Genomic DNA, 22,778 nt, shown 5'->3' with positions numbered 1-22,778 from the left:
GAGAAATTTGAGGGAGTGGTTCTCTTCCCTATTTTATTGTATCAAGAAACAAAGGTTTTGTGAAACATTGTTGAATTTTGTAACTTGTTTTTTTAGTTTGTTAGGTGTTTTTGTTGAAGGGATGTCAATTAGTGAATGGGAAAATAGTACTCTGGATCGAATGTCTTTCATGGCGTTGTTTTTATTAACATCAAATTATGCTCATAACGGAAGATTTTGATGGTGTATGTTGGGCTTGTATAAATATGTGGTCAAAAGGGATTTTAAATGAATAGCACGACACGCCAAGGATCAAATTTCTAGATGATACTTGTTTAATACATACAAGCCAAAACAAAAGGATATTGGAAACGAAAATGCAGAAGGTAAAAGGATATGAAAATATTGGACAGTTTCTTTCCTCAAGCAATTAAGGCAAGGCAGGTTGAATGAAACCCTGGCTACAAAGTTAATTTTTCTAGCAAGGATTGAGTTTTGAAATATATTTTCGCAAATAACTCTTAGATCTTCATGCTTAAGTTGTGAAGATTATCAAATTCAAGTTAGCATAGAGTATGCAGATGCATTTTTTCTTAGAAGTCATTAGAACGTATAGAATTTCTCTGAATTTAACTCATCTACAATGAATATTTTATGGTTAAAGGAAGTACAGGAACCAAGATATATGGATTGTATATGTAGGCCAAAGATATGTACAGTGGAATTTCACTTTCCTAATTGTAATGCAACATTGACTATGATGTAGCTGAGAATTACAATTAATGGGGATAAAGTAATTATAGTTGTGACTATGGAACCAAAGATGAAAGATGGAAGTACGAAAGCCTTCTTGGATTTATACGTGTCTTAGTCCAAATATCTGTGAATGAAGGAAGTGGTCCAGACAAGGACCAGCAGAGTACAGTAGTAGTAGCTCAAGATGAATATGAAGTTCAATTCTCCAGATTAACATACTACTCTTTATCTTATCCTAGTTATATTTGTTTGAAATTCTCTCTTTGTATATTGTGCTACGTACGTGCGCATTACCTCTCTCTAAGCATCATATACAGAACTCAAGTGTAACGATTACTATAAATTAGAACAGAAATACACCAGAGTATGGCATCTCTGCTTTCACTGCCATAAACAAGACTTGTTTTATTGAGAGCTTGGTTAGAAATACAACATATTCTTTTCAGTACAAACATCCTATCCATGGCTCTTTCCTATAGCATCTAAAAGAGAGAAAAAAACAGAAAAAGAAAAAGTAAAGCCACAATAATAGTACGTACTATAGACATTGTGCATGTAATTATTTATTTATTATGGAAACATGCATGTAGGATTATACTTAATTTCTGCAGTGCCTCCAATTCACCCTCCTTCCTAGCTGCCGAATTGCAAACGCCTTCATAAACCAATCATACTTCTTTGTGATCATGATTTGCCCAAACACAGCTCCAAACACGAATCCACATCCGTATCCCAACGCGACTACTTTCCAACCAAATTCAAATGAGAACTCTGAGTTGTGGTTTGTTGAGTTGTGGCTTGAAGATGGAGGCATTGAGTTCTCAGGATTCTCACATTTATTTGACAAAGGGCTTCCGCATAATTCAGGGTTCTCACTAAATGAACTGTTGTTGAATGTGTTGAATTGTTTCTCGTGTGGTATAGGTCCTTTCAAGTGATTCTGGGAGACATTAAAGTGTGAAAGGAAAGTGAGTTCCATTAATTGCAGAGGGATCACACCAGACAACTTGTTTTGAGAGAGATCCAATGACTCTAGCACTGTCAAGTTTGCCAATGTAAATGGAATAGGACCTGTGAGAAAGTTGTGGGAAAGGTTAAGCAAATTAACTCCTTTTAGATGCCCCACCACTTCTGGAATTTCTCCTTCAAATCTATTTCTCGAGAGATCAATAGCTATGAACAAATTTGAGACTTTTCCATACACCATCTCCATGCCTTTGTTCATCATTGTCATTGATAAAACGTAGTTATCTACAATAGCACCTTCACCTGGAAATGCTCTTACAGTTTTTTGTTCCTCCATGTACTTTAATTGTTCGTCATCAACAATTTGCATGGCTTTCCAATTTTGGAAGTGTTTAGAGGGCAACTTGCCAGTAAGATCATTATTCGAGAGGTCAATGATGTGCAATTTTGGAAAATCAAAATTGCTATCAGAACTTTCTATTGTACCATAGAGTTCATTAGATCTCAAAATGAGAATGCTCAACTCTGGAAGAATGCCCAACCAGGAAGGAAAAATATCATGGATCTGATTGTTACCAAGCTTAACAGCCTCAAGCTTGGTACAATTGGCCAACGATCTCGGTAGACGTCCCTGTAATTGATTTTGGCTAAAATCAATCATTCTCAATTGTTTTCCCTTACTGAAAGTCTCAGGAATGGTTCCGTGAAAGCTATTGTCCTGTAGATCCAAAATTGTGAGAGAATCACTCAAGTTGCCTAAACATTGAGGAACAAGGCCACCCAAGTTGTTGCTTGACAAATCGAGCTTAGTTATTAAACTTCGATTGCAAATCAAATGTGGAATTTCCCCGGTTAGTCTGTTGTTTGAGATTGAATAGGAAGCAATGGAAGGAGGTGGGATTGGCACTACCCCTTGAAGTAGGTTATCATTAAGCAGCAGATGCTCTAGATTAACATAGGGGAGTACAACCGGAAGTTGGTTGAAACCGGTGAGAAAGTTGTTTTCCAAATCTAAATGCATGAGAGTTTCTATACTTTTATTCCCCATCCATTTTGGAACTTGACCGTGAATTTTGTTTCCAGCAAGCACTAATATCTCCAACTGATCTTGGTTTCTCAGAAACTCTGGAAACTCACCCAAGTCACAATGCTCTAGACATAATATCCTAAATTTTGGAAAAGTTGAGTTGGTACTCGGATTTGTAAGCAACGAAATATTGTTTCTAGATAACTGCAATTGAAATAGCTTTCTGAGTCTCAGAAACAACTCAAACTCCACCGTACCACTCAAATTGTTATCATTGAGAGACAGAACTTCAAGATTTACAAGCCTAGATATTGACTGTGGAATTGATCCGTGCAAACTATTATATTGTAGTCGTAATCCAATTAGATTGGTGAGGTTACCTAGTGAAGATGGAATTTCTCCTGAGAAATTGCAATTACTCACTGTCAATTCAACCAAGGACTTGATATGACCAATCGAATCCGGTATATAGCCCTTGAGTTTTTCATTATCCTCTATATAAAGACACTGAAGATTAGGTAGATGGAAAATTCCCACGGGAAACTCACCTTGCAGGTCACACTCGCTTAGAGATAGAATTGTTAAAGAAGATAAGTTTGCCAAGATGTTGGGAACGTTGGATGATATGTCAACCCAGTCAAGATATAGTACTTCCAAGTTTGTGAAGTTTTGAGCTATAACTGTTAGGCCAGATTCTTGGAGCTTTAACAACAGATGATTATATGAGAGATCCAGGGAAACTAACTTGGATAGCTCAAAGATTTCTGAAGGGATTTGGCCAGAAAATACAGAGTCACTCAGGCTGAGATTTGTTAGCCTTGAAAGCTGCCTAAAACTAGTTGGAAGTGGAGAAGAGTTAAAGTCATTGTCGGCCAAATTGAGGTTTTGGAGGTGAGCAAGGCGGAAGAGGCTGCTATTGGAGTTGAGAAAACCTTTAAGATAGCTGCTACTGAGATCCAGGCCGATGACATGACCAGTGTCCTTATTGCACTCTACACCGTCCCACTTGCAGCAATCACTGATTTGATCAGGCTTCCATGATGAAACCTTCAGATAAGCAGAAGGATCTACTGATGCGTACTAATCAATGATGAAGCTTTCCTTGAATTGCAACAAGGCAAATCTTTCATCATCATGGCATAGGGGCTGCACACCAGAAGAAGAGGCAGAAAGTATAAGATAAAACATCATCAATAAAATAAGAAAGCGCACGATCAAGATCATGATGAGAGGAAAGGATAAACCCATTGTCTAAAATATTGGAGCTGGGGAGAGATCAAGAGCTCAGAAAAGAAATGGAGGGAAAGGAATTTTAGATGATTTGATCATTCACTCAACGAGTAGGTGATGTATTTAAATTAGTCTTAGATGAGTTGGCAGGGGACCATATGTTTAAATTAGTCAAGTCGTCGTCTCGCGTGCATGCTAAGCTAGCTCACTTTCCAAGTCATGTAATAAAGAGTTAAAAAAGTCACTTTCCAAGTCCATTCTTTTCCGTGGAATTGAAGGCTTGTGAAAGAAATGGTTGGCGTTGCATGAACCACGTGATGATTTGGCCAATCATCATTTGCCTCTAAATAAGAACTTATAAAGATATTTCTATCTTAGGAAATATGACAAATTAACGAAAGTGGCTCTGAGTCACGTATGGATTCAAACTTAATATTATAATTTGAGTTTTTTGAACTTGTAATATTCATTCAGATTGTAAAATTTAGCAATTGGCCACTTCCATAAGAAGACCGTTTGTCACATGTCAGCAAATCAAAACTTGACATGTGCCGTTCCTACTAATTTTTTTCATTTCAATTTAAAAAATTATGAAAAATTAATTAAAAAATTATTTGAATTAAAAAATATTATTAAAAATATGTTTAAGTTAAAAAGATAGATTTAAATAAAAATATTTTGTAAAAATCTGTTCAAGTTAAAAAAAAAAAATTATTTTAATTAAAGAATTTAAAAAAAACTATGTTTAGCTGATTTTTTTCTTTTTAAAAGAAAACTGGTTTAACTAAAAAAATTATAAAAATTTCGTTATCTAAAAACGTTGTGAAAAGCCGTTTTAACTAAAATTTCAGCTTATAAAAACAGGTTGTTTAAAAAACGTTTAAAAAATCAGTTTAATTAATTTAACCAAAAAAATCTGTGTAAATAAGAAAATTCTGCAAAACCAGTTTCACGAAAACTTGAAAATACAAAAACTACTTAAGTAAAGCCTAAAAATACTTTATAAATGTTAAATAAATTCTAAAATAAAGAAAAAGAAAACTCTGAACGGTGGAGAAGTTTTGAGTTAAAATGACTTTTTATATAATTTTCTAGTTAATGTATTTTCAAAATATTCTATTTTTTAAGTTAAAATATTCAAAAATATAAAATAAAATTAAAATTTTAAAAACTATAATAAAACCAACCTGCGCGAGGGAGAATTGTTTTTAACTTTAGAATTTATTTGATATTTTGGAAGTATTTTCTTAGGCTTTAGTTAAAAAAAATTTTGTCTTTTAATTTTTATTTAAATTGACTTATAGGATTTTCTTATTTACACAAATTTTTTAGTTAAATGAATTAAACATATTTTCTTCAATTCTTAATTTAAATTCTGTTAAAGTTCGACCTAGATTTTTTAAATAAGTTTTTGTGAAAATAAATTTTTAAGCCTTGTTTAGGTAAAGAGGTTTTTATAATATTTTAGTTAAACCGGGTTTTAAACAAAATTAAAAATAATTTTTTTAAAAAATTCTTCTTGTTAAAATAATTTTTCTCAATTTTTTAAGTTGAACATATATATTTTAAAATTTTATTTAGTTAAATTTATTTTTTAATTAAACATATTTTCACAATGTTTTTCTAAAGTTGAAATTAAAAAAAAAAAAAGAAAAAATTTATCCTATCGTGGTCACGCTTTGCTTGGATATATATGTTGATAAAGAGTTAAAAAACCTCACTTTCCCATGTCAAGTCGTCTCCGTTGCATTGAAGGCTTGTGAAAGTAATGGTCGGCGTCGCATGAACAGCGTAATGTTTTGGTCAATCATCATTTGTTTCTAAATAACAACATTAGTCTTGGATGAGTTGGCAAGGGATCATATATATGTTGAACTTTAAATTAGTCAAGTCGCCGTCTCGTGCTAAGCTAGTGTACAATATATATTAATGGATGATATGTACATAACATTAATCCAATCGTGGTCACACTTCGCTTGGATATATGTTGATAAGGAGTTAAAAACACTCACTTTCCCATCTCAATTCGTCTCCGTTGTATTGGAGGCTTGTAAAAGTAATGGTTGGCGTCGAATGAACCACGTAATGTTTTGGCCAATTATCATTTGTCTCTAAATAACAACATTAGTCTTGGATAAGTTGGCAGGGACCATATATATGTTTAATTTTAAATTAGTCCAAGTCGTCATCTCGTGCTAAGCTAGCATATAATATATACTGATGGATGATATGTATGTAACATTTATCCTATCGTGATCACACTTTGATCAAACATATGTTGACAAGGAGTTAAAAACACTCACTTTCCCATCTCAATTCGTCTCCATTGCATTGGAGGCTTGTAAAAGTAATGGTTGGCGTCGAATGAACCACGTAATGTTTTGGCCATTTATCATTTGTCTCTAAATAACAACATTAGTCTTGGATAAGTTGGCAGGGACCATATATATGTTTAATTTTAAATTAGTCAAGTCGTCATCTCGTGCTAAGCTAGCATACAATATATACTGATGGATGATATGTATGTAACATTTATCCTATCGTGATCACACTTTGATCAAACATATGTTGATAAGGAGTTAAAAACACTCACTTTCCCATCTCAATTCGTCTCCGTTGCATTGGAGGCTTGTAAAAATAATGGTTGGCGTCGAATGAACCACGTAATGTTTTGGCCAATTATCATTTGTCTCTAAATAACAACATTAGTCTTGGATAAGTTGGCAGGGACCATATATATGTTTAATTTTAAATTAGTCAAGTCGTCATCTCGTGCTAAGCTAGCATACAATATATACTGATGGATGATATGTATGTAACATTTATCCTATCGTGATCACACTTTGATCAAACATATGTTGATAAGGAGTTAAAAACACTCACTTTCCCATCGCAATTCGTCTCCGTTGCATTGGAGGCTTGTAAAAGTAATGGTTGGCGTCGAATGAACCACGTAATGTTTTGGCCAATTATCATTTGTCTCTAAATAACAACATTAGTCTTGGATAAGTTGGCAGGGACCATATATATGTTTAATTTTAAATTAGTCAAGTCGTCATCTCGTGCTAAGCTAGCATACAATATATACTGATGGATGATATGTATGTAACATTTATCCTATCGTGATCACACTTTGATCAAACATATGTTGATAAGGAGTTAAAAAACCTCACTTTCCGGTATCAAGTCGTTTCTTTGGCATGAACCAATGTTTTGGTCAATCATCATTTGTCTCTAAATAACAACTTAATTTTGCTCTCCTAGAAAATATGACCAAGTAAAGAAGCTCTGGATCACGTATGGATTCACACTTGATATTATAAAACTTAAAAATTTCTTCTTATATACAGAGTTTTAGACATCATGCAAACTTGATCGTTCACTAAACTCTCGTAAATGTATGATATTATTCCAATTTCTTTTCTCCCGAAATAAGAAATAAGCTATTTTAGGTACCAAACTTTTAGCAATAACTTTTTAAAACCCAGAAAAATAGCTGACCAGGAGGGATGCTAGCTATATCTTAATGTTCTCATCTTCTAATGAACAATAATATATATCCTAATTTATTATTGAGTAATAATACTCATCATTCATTTTTTTTATTATTCTTTCATCATCCATTAATTAAAAAATTCAAAAAACAAATATGTTTAGCTGATTTTTTAAAAAGAAAACTGGTTTAACCAAAAAATTTATAAAAATATCGTTATCTGAAAAACATGTGAAAAGTCGTTTTAACTGAAAATGCTTATAAAAATAGGTTGTTTAAAAAACGTTTAGAAAATCAGTTTAATTCCTAAAAAAAAAAAAAATCAGTTTAATTAATTTAACCAAAACAATCTGTGTAAATAAGATAATTCTGAAACAGTTTCACTAAAAATTAAAAATTCAAAAAACTACTCAAGTAAAGCCTAAAAATAATTTATAAATATTAAATAAATTCAAAAATAAAGAAAAAAGAAAAATCTGCACAGTGGATAAGTTTTGAGTTAAAATGATTTTTTATATAGTTTTCTAGTTAATGTATTTTACAAAAATCGATTTTTAAGTTAAAATATTGAAAAATATTAAATAAATTCCAAAATTTAAAAACTAAAATAAAAAAATATTCTGAGCAAGAGAGAATTGTTTTTAATATGAGTTTAACCCAACACAAACACGACATGAAATTAACAGGTTTGGGTTTGATATTAATGGGTTCGGATTAAAACGGTTGATCCGTTAAGATATGCTTTAAAATGAGTCAACCTACTCAACCTGAAATCAACCTGTTTTGAATCTTTTAAATTTTATTTCAAAATTATAATTTTATTGTATATATTTGAGTTGTAATATTAGTATTTTGTCAATATGCTTATGTTTTTATTATTGAGATTGCAATTTTAGACCTATGTTCTTATTTGTTACTGTAGGATTTGTAATATTAGTTTTATTATATGTTAAAATTTGAAAAATATTTATATTTTTTGTTAATAGGAAGTTTCTTTTAAGATATTGTGCCTACTAATAAATACAGCTTTAACTTTTATGTGAAATTATGTTAATAAGATGAAATAGGATATGTGTGTTAGTTCAACTAATTTATATTAAACGGATTTAAATGAGTTGTATTGTTGACTTATTTTTAATTAATTATTAAACAGGTAAAAATGGGTGACACGACACGTTATGTAAATGGGTTGGGTTAGAGCTTGACATGTTTAGCTTAACGGGTCGGGTTGGGTTGATTGATCTATATAGTCGAATATTCATGACTTAACACGACAAGAACACGAACTAAAAATACGATTTGCCACCCGTAGTTTTTAACTTTGGAAGTTATTTAATATTTTGGAAGTGTTTATCAGGCTTTAGTCGATTTTTTTTTTTTGTCTTTTTAATTTTTATTTAAATTAATTTATAGGATTTTCTTATTTACTCAAATTTGTTTAATTAGTTAATTGAGTTAAACAGATTTTTTTTTAAATTCTATTAAAGTTCGACCGAGTTTGTTTAAATAAATATTATTTGTGAAAATAAATTTTTTAAATCTTGTCTAGGTAAAGAGGTTTTTGTAATTTTTTAGTTAAACCGATTGGAAGGGATATTTGGGCGCTTCGGTTGCAAAGCCTATGACTGGAAGGCAGGCCCAACTTGTTGCCTTGACCTGTAAGATTTATGGCCCAAGACCACATGGTAGATAACACTACTTGCAGGGGGATAATGCCCACAGATTGAGGTAGTTATCCTAGGTAAGATAACACCTATAAACCAGGACAGTTATCCCCTCCTCTTATTAAGGGATCATTAAGGATAAACACAAGAGACTAGTATTATTGATGTCCCCAACACTTCAGTGTGCCTTTATAAATAAGCCTATGGAGGTAACAAATGATCACTTAACTTCTTAATATGCTTACACTCAGGCTATTTATCTAACTTAGGCATCGAAGTTTCTCCTGGGCGCCCCGTGCCGACCCTTCATTTGTTATAGGTCATTCGAGTGGTTGGTATTGTGAAACACATCCTTTACAGTGGCGCCGTTTGTGGAATCTCTACAGACTTCAGCATGATTTTTGCATGCAACATACTATGCGATCTCATGCAACCCGCTATCAAGAGATGAATATGGCAGAGGTAGAAATGAGATTTGCAGAGATTGATGAGAAGTTGAAAAAAGCGATAGCGGTTGTCGAGTAGTTACAAATGGAGAACGAAGAGCTAAAGTGACAGAATGCCACTGCGCCACCCCTCCAAAATGGGTAGGTAGAAGGAGATGCACATAGTGTGGGGGGAATGAATAGTGAAGAGTTGGAAAAGAAGAGACTACATGACAAACTATGCAATCTCGTTGACAAATACGAGGAGATGGCAAGAAGAATGAGAGGATCTTCTTCGGTGGAAAACTTGCTTAACCACACTGACATTCCTTATAGTGAGAAAGTGATGACGGTGCCCCTCACACCTAAGTTTAAGGATCCTCAGATTGATTTGTACGACAGGGCACGAGACCCTATGGATCACCTTGAAAACTTCAAGGCGCACATGACTCTCCATGGCTTTCCCTGAGAGGTGGCTTGCCGAGCTTTCCCACTATCATTGAAAGGGATAGCACGGGGTTGGTTCGGGACCTTGTGCCCTGGGTCCATTGGTAGTTTTGAGGAACTGGTCAAGCAGTTCCTTACACAATTTATGGCAAGTACGAGGAGCTGCAGACCAGCCGCTTATCTACTAACCTTCAAGCAAAAAGAAGGGGAGAGCCTAAAAGCCTACTTGACACACTTCAACAAGGAGAGACTGACCACAGACGACTAGGATGAGAAGATCACGCTAGCTGCCCTTTTGGGGGCATTTCGCCTCTTAGCTCGTTTAGGCTGAGTTGGCCAGGAAAAACCCCTCTACCCTAAGGAAGTTCATGGACAGAGCATACGGCTTTGTAAATGCTGAGGACACATTGCAAGCTTTCTTAGAGCAAAGGACACATGGTTCTAAAGACAAGAAGACTGGACAGGGTCATCAGGATGAAAGGCGTGAAAGGTACTCCAGTTAGTGAGACCAATGGCATTGCGTCATTCACAACAGTCTAAGCGTGTAGGAAAACAACCAGGGAACAAGAAAGGAAGAGCGCCCGTCAGTAAGGGGGCAACGCTACTGCAAGTACCACTAGTCTGACACCCACTGGAAAGAAGATTGCTCTACGTTGAAGAAGAGGGTCGCCAGTCTAGCGGGTCGCATGGAGCTTGAACGAATGTTGGCTGACTACAACAAGCCAAAGAGAGAAGAAGGTCATGAACGTGAAAATCGATGGATCAGAAGTCCCAAATGCCAAAGGTCGGAGAGGGAAACAAGACACAACACCCCCCGACAAAATACTGAGAGGCATTAAAGCAATTGCTGATCAAGCAGAACTTGTGTGTCAACCCGGAGGCAAATAAGGTACGTCAGAAGAGATGGTTGTTTCGTACAAAGACGTGCACGGTCATAGCTGAGGAAATAGACAAACTCTTAGCAATAGGGTTCATAAGAGAGGTATACTATCTAGAGTGGCTCTCCAATGTAGTGCTAGTCAAGAAAGCTAATGGGAAATGGAGAATGTGTGCAGAATTCATTGACCTTAACAGAGCCTGCCCAAGGACAGTTTCCCACTTATATGAATTGACGTCATCATAGAAGCCACTACAAGGCACAAAGTTTTGAGCTTCATGGATGCTTATTCAGGGTACAATCAGATCTGAATGAGTAAGCAGACGAGGAGAAGATGACATTCATCACCGATAGAGGCCTTTTCTACTACTGAGTGATGCCCTTTGGTTTGAAGAATGCCTGAGCGACATACCAAAGGCTAGTAAATTGGATGTTCAAGCGTCAAATTGGCAAAACTATGGAGGTATATGTCGACAGCTTGTTAGTGAAGAGCAAAGAGCTTGCTATGTACCTAGCATACCTCAAAGAATCATTTACAGTGCTACGCAAGTACAAAATCAAGTTGAACCCAGCTACGTGCGCTTTTAGGGTCAACTCAGGCAATTTTTTGGGCTTTATAGTCTCGGAGAGAGGCATTGAGGCAAACACTGAGAAGATTGACGCCATCTTAAATATGGCACTGTAATGGAGCATTAATGATGCCCAACGACTGGCGGGAAAGGTGGCCGCCTTAAATAGGTTCGTGTCAAGGTCCACGGCCAAGTGTCTGCCTTTCTTTAGGGTCCTACGGAAAGCACATCCATGGAATGAAGAATGTGATCAAGCCATCTTGGAGCTAAAGTATTACCTGGCCAACCCGCCCTTACTAAAGTAGCCCAACCAAGGGGACACCTTGTATGTGTACCTGGCAGTGTCCACTCATGCCGTCTCAGCAGTCCTAGTCAAAGAAGAATGAACAATACAGGCGCTAGTTTACTACAAGAGTCATGCACTGAGGGGTGCCGAGGCAAGGTACTCGTGGATGGAGATGTTAGCGTTTGCACCAGTGACAATCGTCAGGAGGCTGCGGCAGTATTTCCAAGCCCACTCTATCAGTGTATTGACAAAGCACCCCCTTGGGAGAATACTATAGAAGCTGGACAACTCAAAAAGACTGGTCACGTGGTCAATGGAACTTAGCAAGTTTGATATCGAGTACATACCCAGGAGTGCAATAAAAGAGCAAGCCCTTAGCGGGGTAGGGAAGGATTAAAATTGGCCACACACTAACTAGCAAAGACCCCCAGTGGGGTAGGGAAGGATGAAAACTGGCTAGCTGCCCACATACCATGAGCCAGCGAGGTAACAAACCACGTGGGCTTATAATGTGCAAAACTAGTTAATTTCCTATGTGCGAGCATAAATAAAATTAGTAGGGTAACTGGAAGAGATATTTGCCACCCTCCCCCTCCCCCTGGTTGCGAAGCCCACGACTGGAAGGAAGACCTAACCTGTTGCATTGACCTTTAAGATTTATGGCCCAAGGGCCCACGACCACATGGTAGATAACACTACTTCCACGAGGATGACGCCCACAGATTGAGGTAGTTATCCTGTGTAGGATAACACTTATAAATCAGGACAATTATCCCTTCATCTTATTAAGGGATCGTTAAGGATAAACACAAGGGACTATGATTATTGATGTCCCCAACACTTCAATGTGCCTATATAATAAGCCTATGGAGGTAACAAATGATCACTTGACTTCTTGATATACTTACACTCATATTATTTCTCTAACTTAGGCATTGGAGTTTCCCTTGAGCGCCCAGTGCCACCCTTTTATTTGTTGTAGGTCATCTGAGTGGTTGGTGGTGTGAAACATATCTTTTACACTGGTTTTCAAAAAAAAAAAAAAAAAGCTTAAAGATAATTTTTTTAAAATTATTCTTGTTCAAGTGTTTTTTCTCAATTTTTTAAGTTGACATATATATATTTTTAAATTATTTTTAGTTAAATTGATTTTTTGAATAAAATATATTTTCACAATACTTTTTAAGTGTACTACTACGGAGACTGATGAAGAACCAAAGATAGTTGACCGATAAGTGCAAATGCACTTTTTGTTTTCCCTTTTATTTCAATCATTTTTTATATATCTTTAAACATTTTTAAAAAATAAAAAAAATACTAATTCATTAATAGTCGCTTTCTTAATTATTAAATAAAAAAATAAAAAATAAAGATTTCAATCGGTCACTTTTTCTATTCAAATAGCATTTTTCTTTTTTAAAAGTTGAAGTTAAAAAAAAAAATTGATAAAGATGATATAGGTCATCTATATTAATTGATTTACTGACATGTGTCACTCACAAAAGGTATCAAGTTATTAGTTGACTAACGGTATTTTTATGAAAAATTACGAATTGCAAAATTTTGAAATCTTGAGATAAAACGTCGTCAATAAAACAAGAAAATGATCAATAAAACCATTATCTAAAATACTAATGTTAGATACAGTTTAAAGTATGTAAGTATCGTGAAATTTTTTTAAAAAAAAGTGAAGTTTAATATATATTTTTTTTCATACATTTCATTTTACACATTTTTTTAAAGAGATTACGTGGCATTTGTATACTTTATGACTGTAAATATTATTTCTCTATCTAAAATATTGGAGTTGGAAAGAGAACAAAGATCAGGAAAAAAAATAGAGGAAAGGAATTTTAGATGATTTCATTCGCTCAACGAGTATGTGATGTATTTAAATTCGTCCTGGATGAGTTGGCATGGGACCATATATATGTTTAACTTTAAATTAGTCAAGTCGTCGTCTCGTGCTAAGCTAGCATATAATATATATTAATGGATGATATGTACGTAACATTTATCCTATCGTGTCCACACTTCGCTCGGATATATGTTTATAAGGAGCCAAAAAACCTCACTTTCCCACGTCAAGTCGTTTTTGTGGCCTTGAAGGCTTGTGAAAGTAATGGTCAATGTCGCATGAACCATGTAATGTTTTGGCCAATCATCTAAGCTAGCTTACAATATTATGACCATATGTAATTTCTGAATAAGTCAAGTCGTCGTTTCATGCTAAGCTAGCTTACAATATCACGACCATATGTCATTTCTGAATAAGTCAAGTCGTCGTCTCATGCTAAGCTAGCTTACAATATTAATGATGGTTTATATGTAGGTAACACCTCGGGAAATCTATTCTCCTATCATGTTCACGTATTCTCACTTCGCTCAGACATATATTATATTATGCTGATAAGAGTTAGCCAGTTTTAGATATAAAAGTATTTCATTTAATATTATTTTATTATTATATTTTTTTTTCAAATTCTCACATAAAATATAATAAATAATTCAATTTTTTCAAATTTTAAAATAATAATGATATAAAAAATAATATTTTAATAATATTTTATTTAATTTTTAACTTTTATATCAACTCATCTCATCTCAACCCACCATCTAAACCAATGCACCTTACAAAACCTCACTTTCCAAAGTCAATTCGTTTCTATGGCATTGACTGCTCGTGAAAGTTATGGTTGTCGTCACAACCACGTAATGTTTTGGCCAATCTTCATTTGCTTCTAAATAACAATTTAAGATATTCATGTATTTCATAAAGAAATGACTTATGCAATCTCTTGAAAAAGAAAGAGAGATAGATATGTAAGGAAATCATGAATCGCTTTAAGATTTAGGTGTCTTTTGGATATTGAGGTGATAAATTTATAAATAATAGTAAAATAATTTGTACATAATAATAAAATATTTTGAGTTAAAATATTTTAAAAGATTTTGAGAAAAAAAAACTTGAATAAAAAAATTATAAAGTAAAAATATCGTTAGAATATAATTTTTTAATATAAATTTTGTTTTGAAATTTTTAAAAAAAAATGAACTGTTTTTTTATATTTCGTTCGAAAGTTTGAAAAAATTATTAGAAGGACAAATTCATCCCTAGGCAAGTTGAACCCAGTCCGATTATCAGAGTCAAGGCACAATGTTGACTCTCTGTACGGTAAGGAGAAGGCTTGGGCTAGCATGGGAAAAGATGAAACAACCCCTGTTAAGGCATGCCCTCGGCCACACCACATCGAATGATTAAATTTAAGTCGAGATCTCTGACAAAGAGCACCACATTAAATTCGATGCGACATCGCCCTTAAACGCAAAGGCTCAAATGGGTCGAGAGCAAAGTTTTAAAATCCATTCCGGTTGAAGTATTTGAATAGAATATTTTGGTACCTATGTTTTGGTAAACTATTTTGAAATAATCGTTATATAAATAATTATATATATAAACTATATTTTAAAACAATGAAAAATAAATTAACAAGTTAAATTTTTTAATAATACTTAAGATTAGGTGATCTGATTTAAGGATTAAGTATGTAATGAATTATTAATTAGCATCTTATCAATACCTCCCAAAATTATTTGACTTGAAGTTGGAAGACCTGAATGCTTAATAGTCTTCTTTCCCTCTCTCTCACACAAAAAAAAACCTCCAGATATGATTTTTGCCGAATCTCCCTCTCTTTTCCTCTTTTCTTAGTTTATTTTTCTTCATTCAAAGTTAAAAGAGTCAGATTTATAATTTTTCGACAACTCTTGAGAGACATACATAGTACAAGAAGACTCTTAAATTACAAATCGTTTGGATCATAGTGGCGATTTTGCAAAAATCATCACACATGGTCCTCATGGGCCGCTCACAACTGCGCGTGATTCTCACGCGCTGGCACTTTCGGTAGTTTTTCTCGCCACACGCACAAGATCACCAGAATCGCCATTACCAGATCTTTCAGATCTGCCTTTTGTGGTTGAAAAGTGAAAAGCTTCATGGCCGTCACAAATTTGAAGTCTACTGAAGTTGGTTCAAACTGTAATCCGTCATTTTTCGTTCTGATTTTCTTTATTGTATAGTTAAAATTAAAAAAAAAATAAAAAAAGAAAAAAAAAAGTTCGTCTCTTGGACGGTTTATTCGTAGAGGTTGAGTCATCTCTTTTTATGAAGGTTGATGTTGAGTCTCTGTTTAAGCAGAGTGATGTCTCTTGGATGTTTATCTATAGATAGTATCGGTAATAGTGAAGTCCAGATCAGTCCAGTAGTGTATTGGTGGAACTCCAAATAGTTGATATGAGGATTGCATGTATCCAATCATGCATGTAAGTTTCTCTTGAAAAATGAATGATGATATTTTCCTTAAAAAAAAAACAGTCTTAGGAAACCTCTAGGTTCTTTTTATTTCTCACTTTTCTAACTTTTTGGATATGACTATGGCATTTCAGTATTTTGAAAAACCAAAATGAGAGAGAGAGAGAGAGAGAGAGAGAGAGAGAGAGAGAGAGAGAGAGAGAGAGAGAGAGAGAGAGAGAGAGAGAGAGAGAGAGAGAGAGATTAGGGATTAGAAATTTACACTCAAATAGGATAAATTCAGAAAGAAAAAAATAAAGAGAAAAATAAGGCATCGTCGAGTAGAGAAATTACAGATTACAAATTTGATTTGAAAGAATAAATATGTTTGCTCACATCTTATGAATGGAAGGAGTATTTGAGGTGACTTTTCATGGCAGGGTAAGAGAAATAGAAATATCAAAAGTAAAAGTTTGTCTATTTTTTCAAAATATTTACCAAACTGCCATTATCTTTAAATCCAGAACGAAATATGTATTTCAACCTAAACATCGAAATCCAGTTGGAATGGACTGGAACAAGTTGAAACAGCTAGAATTTGAGCCAAAACGGAAAAAACCAGTTATCTCATGCCGATTACTAATCCGGCAAGAAATATTTTGGTCATTCATACCGGAACGGAACGTAAATAAAAACAATGGTCTAGAGCCCCCAACAGGGAGTACTTCATTAAATGCGATTGTATTTTATTTTTTTACCAAAACTAGTGTTTCATGTTGGAGCCCAATTGTGATGTGGCCATAGCCAATTGTCGGGCTTGTTTGGAAGATGAGATAGTTTCATCTCATCTCATCTTATCTCATTTCCAAACATTACTCAAACAAAAAAAAAAAAATTCAATTTCATATATCTAACTTTTTTATCTAATCATTACCTAATCATTCTAATCTTTCCAAACTTTAAAATAAAACACAAAAAATAATTCAATCTTTTCAAGTTCCTAAACAAAAATAATATTAAAAAATTATAAGAGAATGAAGACAGAAACATGTACGTGCTTTCTGTATTTGTTCAAAATTTTGAACTAACACAGAAGGTCTTTGGTAATTGCTGTCTGTTTGCAGATTGAACGCACAAGGAATTTAGACAACAATCTTTTTATTTACTTACTTTTAAGTGTGTAGGACTTGGAATTCAATTATGGCATGTGAAAGTGATAATGTGCAAAAAAAAACTCGGGTTGTGGGTTTTAAACCCAGTACTCGGCCCGAGTGTATTCAAGTATTGTTATGCGGGTATTGTCTCAGGTTTATTCTAGGTTAGAACCCGATTATCCGAGTTTCATACCGGACTGAAAAAAAAGCACGGCCCGGATGAACAGTCTTAAATAGAAATATCATTCATTTTACTCAAAATGTATTCTAATTGTTACCTTTTTTTTTTGGGCAATACGAGCTCAGAAGTATCACTAAATTCGTCACTTAGCCTTAAACTACAATATATTATTAATATATAATAATATCTATTTATGAGTGATAGTTGTATCCATTATTATTTGTATATAATGATAAAAACCATATCATATATAAAGTCAAATATTATAGGATTCTCTTCATTTATGAGAAATACTACTAAATCATAACAGATGCGATATTTGACCTCTAATCTTAATAAAGCTAATTACCATAGATACGTGCTATATACATAATGTTGAAATTTAAATATACAACAAACACCATCCCACCACGAGGAAACCTTTGGATACGAAGATGGATCTCCAGATGCAAACTGATAGATGATTAAGCTTTTCTTGAATTGTAACGTCAATAAGAGAGAACGACGTAACAATACGTCATGTTATTGTTATGTTTAGTAAAAATTATAAGTATAAATAATATTGTTATGTTAGCGTTTAACTCTTAGATGAGCATTTCATCTTCGTTTGCATTCAAAATTCACATCAATTCATCTCATTATTATAATTTTTTCAAATTCTCACATAAAATATAATAAACAATTCAATTTTTTCAAATTTCAAAACAATTTTTCTAAATTTTTACACAAAATATAATAAATAATTTAATTTTTATTATACTATTCACAAACTATCCCAACTCATCTATGAATTCAAACCATATTTGAACTTTGTTCTCTTCTCAAGTCAAGGGTCATATTGATCTTTTTGCTGATCTGTGTAATAATTTAAGATAAATTAATTTTTAACAGATATAACAATCTAAAAGGTCCGACTCACATATGAATTTAAACTACCAAAGGCAAAGGCCATTTAAAGTATAACCAAAACTTTTTGTTACTGTTATAATATTACATATTAATAAGAGTATATATACTCCAACTTCGTCTCTTTCAAAATAATAAATAACATATTAATTGTACCAAACATCTAATAGTGATATGTATTTTTAAAATGAAAATATCATCTTACAATTATTTTGTAACTCTATAAATAGGTAAAAAATAATTTTGTAAAATTAAAATTCATTTTTGATAAAGTGACGTGTTTGTATTGATTAATTGTAAAATAGTTTTAAAAAATTGTTTGTATATCATTACATTTATTAAAAATCTCGAAAAAATAGTTTTCTAGGAATGATAAATTATTTATCATCTCATCTACTTATAAGCAACTACTTTCTATTATTGTATTTATCCTCCTAGCTTCATCTTCTTGTTATCGCATCATTTGATTTTTGTACAAACATAAATAGATAGAAAATAATAATTGATTACAAATGAGTTCATGGGCAGACCCGATTTTATTTTTATAAATAGAAAATTATAAGTAGATGTTGTACTATTATAATACTATTGGGAGAAGTTGCATCTAAATCAGCTCTACTCCGTTAATATATAACACATATTTAACATGATTTCCTTTAGAAGAAATTTGTTGAGTTGGTGACGTGGCAGCAGATAAAGAAGTGACCCAGTTTCTTTTGAGCTGCAAATTACCACCATCATGGCTTCGTCAGTCTGATCACCGCGTACTTCCTTTCATTCCTCCTTTTCTTCCTCTCTCTCCCCAACTCTCTCTCCCGATTGCATTGGGCTCATGTTCCTTTTGCACGATCCAAAAACCGCTCAATCTCTCGGAGATCATACATCTACCTCCTGATAAAATCATGCACGGATAATCTATTTTTTTACGGATCTACAGGATACTCCGTTTGAATTTATCGGTGATATTTGATATTTGAATCTCTACTGGTGATTTCTTTTTTCCATTTATTCCTCATTTGGCAATCTTGATTTTGAGGGCAGTGAGTAATTTTAATGAGAGGCCAAAGTAGGAGAAGAAAGCATATCATATGCATCTATGAAGAGTCGCCGCCACGTTATGGCCTGATGCAGTTATTGCTTGAGCTTCATCCTCGTCGCCTTCTTTACAGTATTTTTAGATGGAATGGCTGATCCTGCTAGCCATGGGAAACATGAGTGAGACATTGAGCAAGTCAGTTTCCCTTCACTCACCCCTAATTATTTTTATCTTTTTTTCAAGTCTTCTGTTTGTTTTAGAGAAAATTGAGGGAGTAGTCTCCTCCCCAATTTAATGAATCGAGTAACAAAGGTGTTGTGAAACATTATTGAATTTCATAACTTGTTGTTATAGCTTTTTTAGGTGTTTTTGTTGTAGGGGTATGAGTCTTAGTCCAAATATCTGTGAATGGAGGAGGTCCAGACAAAGACAAGCAGAGTACAGTAGTAGTAGCTCAAGATGAAGTTGAATATTCTCCAGATTACCAGACTACTACTCTTTATCTTATCTTAGATATATGTGTTTGAAATTCTCTACTTCTATACAGAACTCAAGTGTAACGATTACTGTAATTGGAACGAAAATAGTAAAATACACCAGAGCAGGACATCTCTGCTTTCACTACCATAAATCTATGTGGTTAATTTTCTTTCAAAACACTTATTTTATTGAGATCATGGGTGCAAATACAACATATTCTTTTCAGTACAAACATCGTATCCATGGCCCTTTCCTATAACATCTAAAACAGGGGAAAAACAGAAAAAGAAAAGTGAAAGGATTGCCACATTTTTTTGACAAAGGGCTTCCGCATAATTTAGGGTTCCCATTAAACGAACTGTTGTCGAATGTGTCGAATTGTTTCCCATGTGGTATAGGTCCTGTCAAAAGATTATGGGAGACATTAAAGTGTGAAAGGAAAGTGAGTTCCACAAGTTGTAGAGGGATCACGCCAGACAACTTGTTTTGAGATAGATTCAATGACTCTAGCCTTGTCAAGTTTACCAATATAAATGGGATAGGACCTGTGAGTTGTTGGAAATGTTGAGCAAATTAAGTCCTTTTAGATGCCCCACCACTCCTGGAATTTCTATTAAGATCCAAATCCTCCAATTGTTCTTGGTTCTTGAGAAACTCTGGGAACTCACCCAAGTCACAACAAGCTAGATATAACATCCAAAATTTTGGAACAGTTGAGTTGGTACTAGGCATTGTAAGCAATGAAATATTGTTATTAGATAGAAAGAGGTCATGGAGGTATTTGAGTCTCAGAAACAAGTCAAACTCCACCGGGCCACTCAGATAGTTACTCTCGAGACCTAGAATTTCAACATTTACAAGCCCAGATATTGATTGTGGAATTGAACCGTGCAAACTATTTACTTGAAGTTGTAAAAAATAAAGATTGCTAACGTTACCTAGTGAAGATGGTATTTTTCTCGAGAAATTGCATCCAAACTCATTAAATTCAACCAAGGACTTAAGGTTACCAATTGAATCCAGTAGCTCACCATTGAAGTTTGTGTGTGCAAATCGCAATGTCTTGAGGGGGCTGGTTTTGTGAAATTCTGGTATACGACTCGTAAGGTATATATTTCTCTACAGATAAAGATGCTGAAGATTAGGTAGGTGGAAAATTCCCACGGGAAACTCACCATGCAAGTCACACTGGCTTAGAGATAGGATCGTTAAAGAAGATAACCTTGCCAAGACATTGGGTACATTGGATGATATGTCAACTTGGTCAAGATATAGTATCTCCAAGTTTGTGAAGTTTTGAGCTCTAACTCTTAGGCCAAATTTTTGGAGCTTCAACAATGGACTATAATAGAGATCCAGCGAAACTAACTTGGAGAGCTCTAAAATTTCTGAAGAGATTTGGCTAGAAAATCTAGAGGCAGAGAGGTTGAGATTTTCTAGCCTTGAAAGTTGCCTAAAACTAGTTGGGATTGGAGAAGATTTAAACTGATTGTTGGCCAAATTCAGGCTCTTAAGGTGAAGAAGCCAGAAAATGCTGCTACTCGAATTGAAAGAACTGTAAAGGCAGCTGCTACTGAGGTCAAGGTCGATGACATGATCAGTGTCCTTACTGCACTCTACACCATCCCACTTGCAGCAATTACTGCTTTCAGGCTTCCACAATGAAACCTTCGGATAAGCAGAAGGATCTACCAATGCGTACTAATCGATGATGAAGCTTTTCTTGAATTGTAACAAGGCAAATCTCTCATCATCATGGTACAGTGGCTGCACACCAGAAGAACAGCCAGCAAATATAAGATAAAACATATCAATGAAACAAGAAAGCGCATGATCAAGATGATAAGAGAATTCAAGAAACCCATTGTCAAAAATATTGGAGTTGGGGGGAGATCAAGAGATAAAAGAAATGGAGGAAATGAATTTTAGATGATTTCATTCATTCAAGGAGAAAATGTATTTTATACAGTTGTTAGAGCTGTAGTTATGTTTTTGCTACCCCAATGGATTTTGTAAAACCCAACTTTTTGTAAAATTTAAAAGTAATAGAACAGAATATCCCTCCAATGTATTATGTATTTCACACTATTATTGAGTTTGCTAAAGTATCACCTCTACAATTAATGGATATTGTAGACAAGTGTATAAGTCTTTTATTCATTTTTTCTCTCTCTCTATGCTTTCTACTTCTTTCTTCCCGAGGGGAGATTATTTCGTTTCAGCCCCAATAGATTTCATGTGCCATCTTCACTTCCTCTGAAGACTGGTTCTGCTCTTCAACCCAAAAGGAGGCAACGATTGCAAAGTGCCGAAAAACAATACAGCTCAAGCATCTAATTCCTGAGGTAAATTCCTAAGCTCAAGCTTCTCCCTTTTCGAGTGGTTTTTTCTTGGATAGATTTGTGGATGGTCTGATATATAGGGTACATTTTGGATTTTCGAGCATTTTTTTCTTGGGTAGATGAAATTTCTTATCTTTCAATTTAAATTTTGGTTTGGTTTATAAATTTGAGTTAAATTAAAACAAAACATAATTATTACATTGTATATAGGGAGATATTACAAATATCAAAAAGATATGAGCATATAATTAGTAGTTAGAGAAAATATTTGAAATAAATAAAAAATATTAAAAAGTATAATATTTAAATAATATAAAGAAAAAATAGATAAACTGATGTATGACGTAGTGTAAAAGTTAGTATGTAAAATAGAAAAAAGTGGGTTTTGATAATGTATTTTAAAGGATAGGATAAAGAAGCCATTGTGAGTGCTCAAGCATCTACAATGGTTCCTTTATATTATCCTTTAAAATACTTCACCAAATTTCATTTTTTTTTTATTTTACATACTGACTTTTATAATATATCATACATCAGCTTATCTATTTTTTCTTCATATGACTTAAATAATATTTTTTTAAACATTTCCTTTCTACCAATAAATTTATAATATCCATATATTTTTTTATATTTGCAATATATTATTATATACATTGTAATATAATT

The 22,778-nt window shown here is 33.8% G+C and overlaps 1 protein-coding gene across 1 annotated transcript; it reads right to left on the bottom strand.

Moving 5' to 3' along the window:
• Positions 1 to 1,128: 1,128 nt before the first annotated feature.
• LOC121246973 (receptor like protein 27-like) lies at positions 1,129 to 20,902 on the bottom strand. The gene is made up of 2 exons (XM_041145303.1): positions 20,750 to 20,902; positions 1,129 to 3,150 (listed from the first exon to the last, which is right to left on the bottom strand). Exons 1-2 carry the CDS (start codon positions 20,802 to 20,804, stop codon positions 1,334 to 1,336), a joined length of 1,872 nt encoding a protein of 623 aa, XP_041001237.1. The 5' UTR covers positions 20,805 to 20,902; the 3' UTR covers positions 1,129 to 1,333.
• Between the last annotated feature and the right edge of the window lie 1,876 nt (positions 20,903 to 22,778).

The sequence above is a fragment of the Juglans microcarpa x Juglans regia genome, chromosome 1S (assembly GCF_004785595.1).
Source record: "Juglans microcarpa x Juglans regia isolate MS1-56 chromosome 1S, Jm3101_v1.0, whole genome shotgun sequence".
NCBI classification, from domain to species: Eukaryota; Viridiplantae; Streptophyta; class Magnoliopsida; order Fagales; family Juglandaceae; genus Juglans; species Juglans microcarpa x Juglans regia.
Note: the sequence above shows the minus strand (reverse complement) of the source record. Positions and strands in the feature narration are given on the sequence as shown.

Coding starts and splice junctions, on each gene's coding strand:
- LOC121246973 (XM_041145303.1), bottom strand. CDS start 20,804: ATGGTGAGCTACTGGATTCAATTGGTAACCTTAAGTCCTTGGTTGAAT. Junction 3,151..20,749: donor TCCTTGGTTGAATTTAATGA/GTTTGGATGCAA, acceptor TTGAATTGACAG/TGAGTAATTGCAATTTCTCA.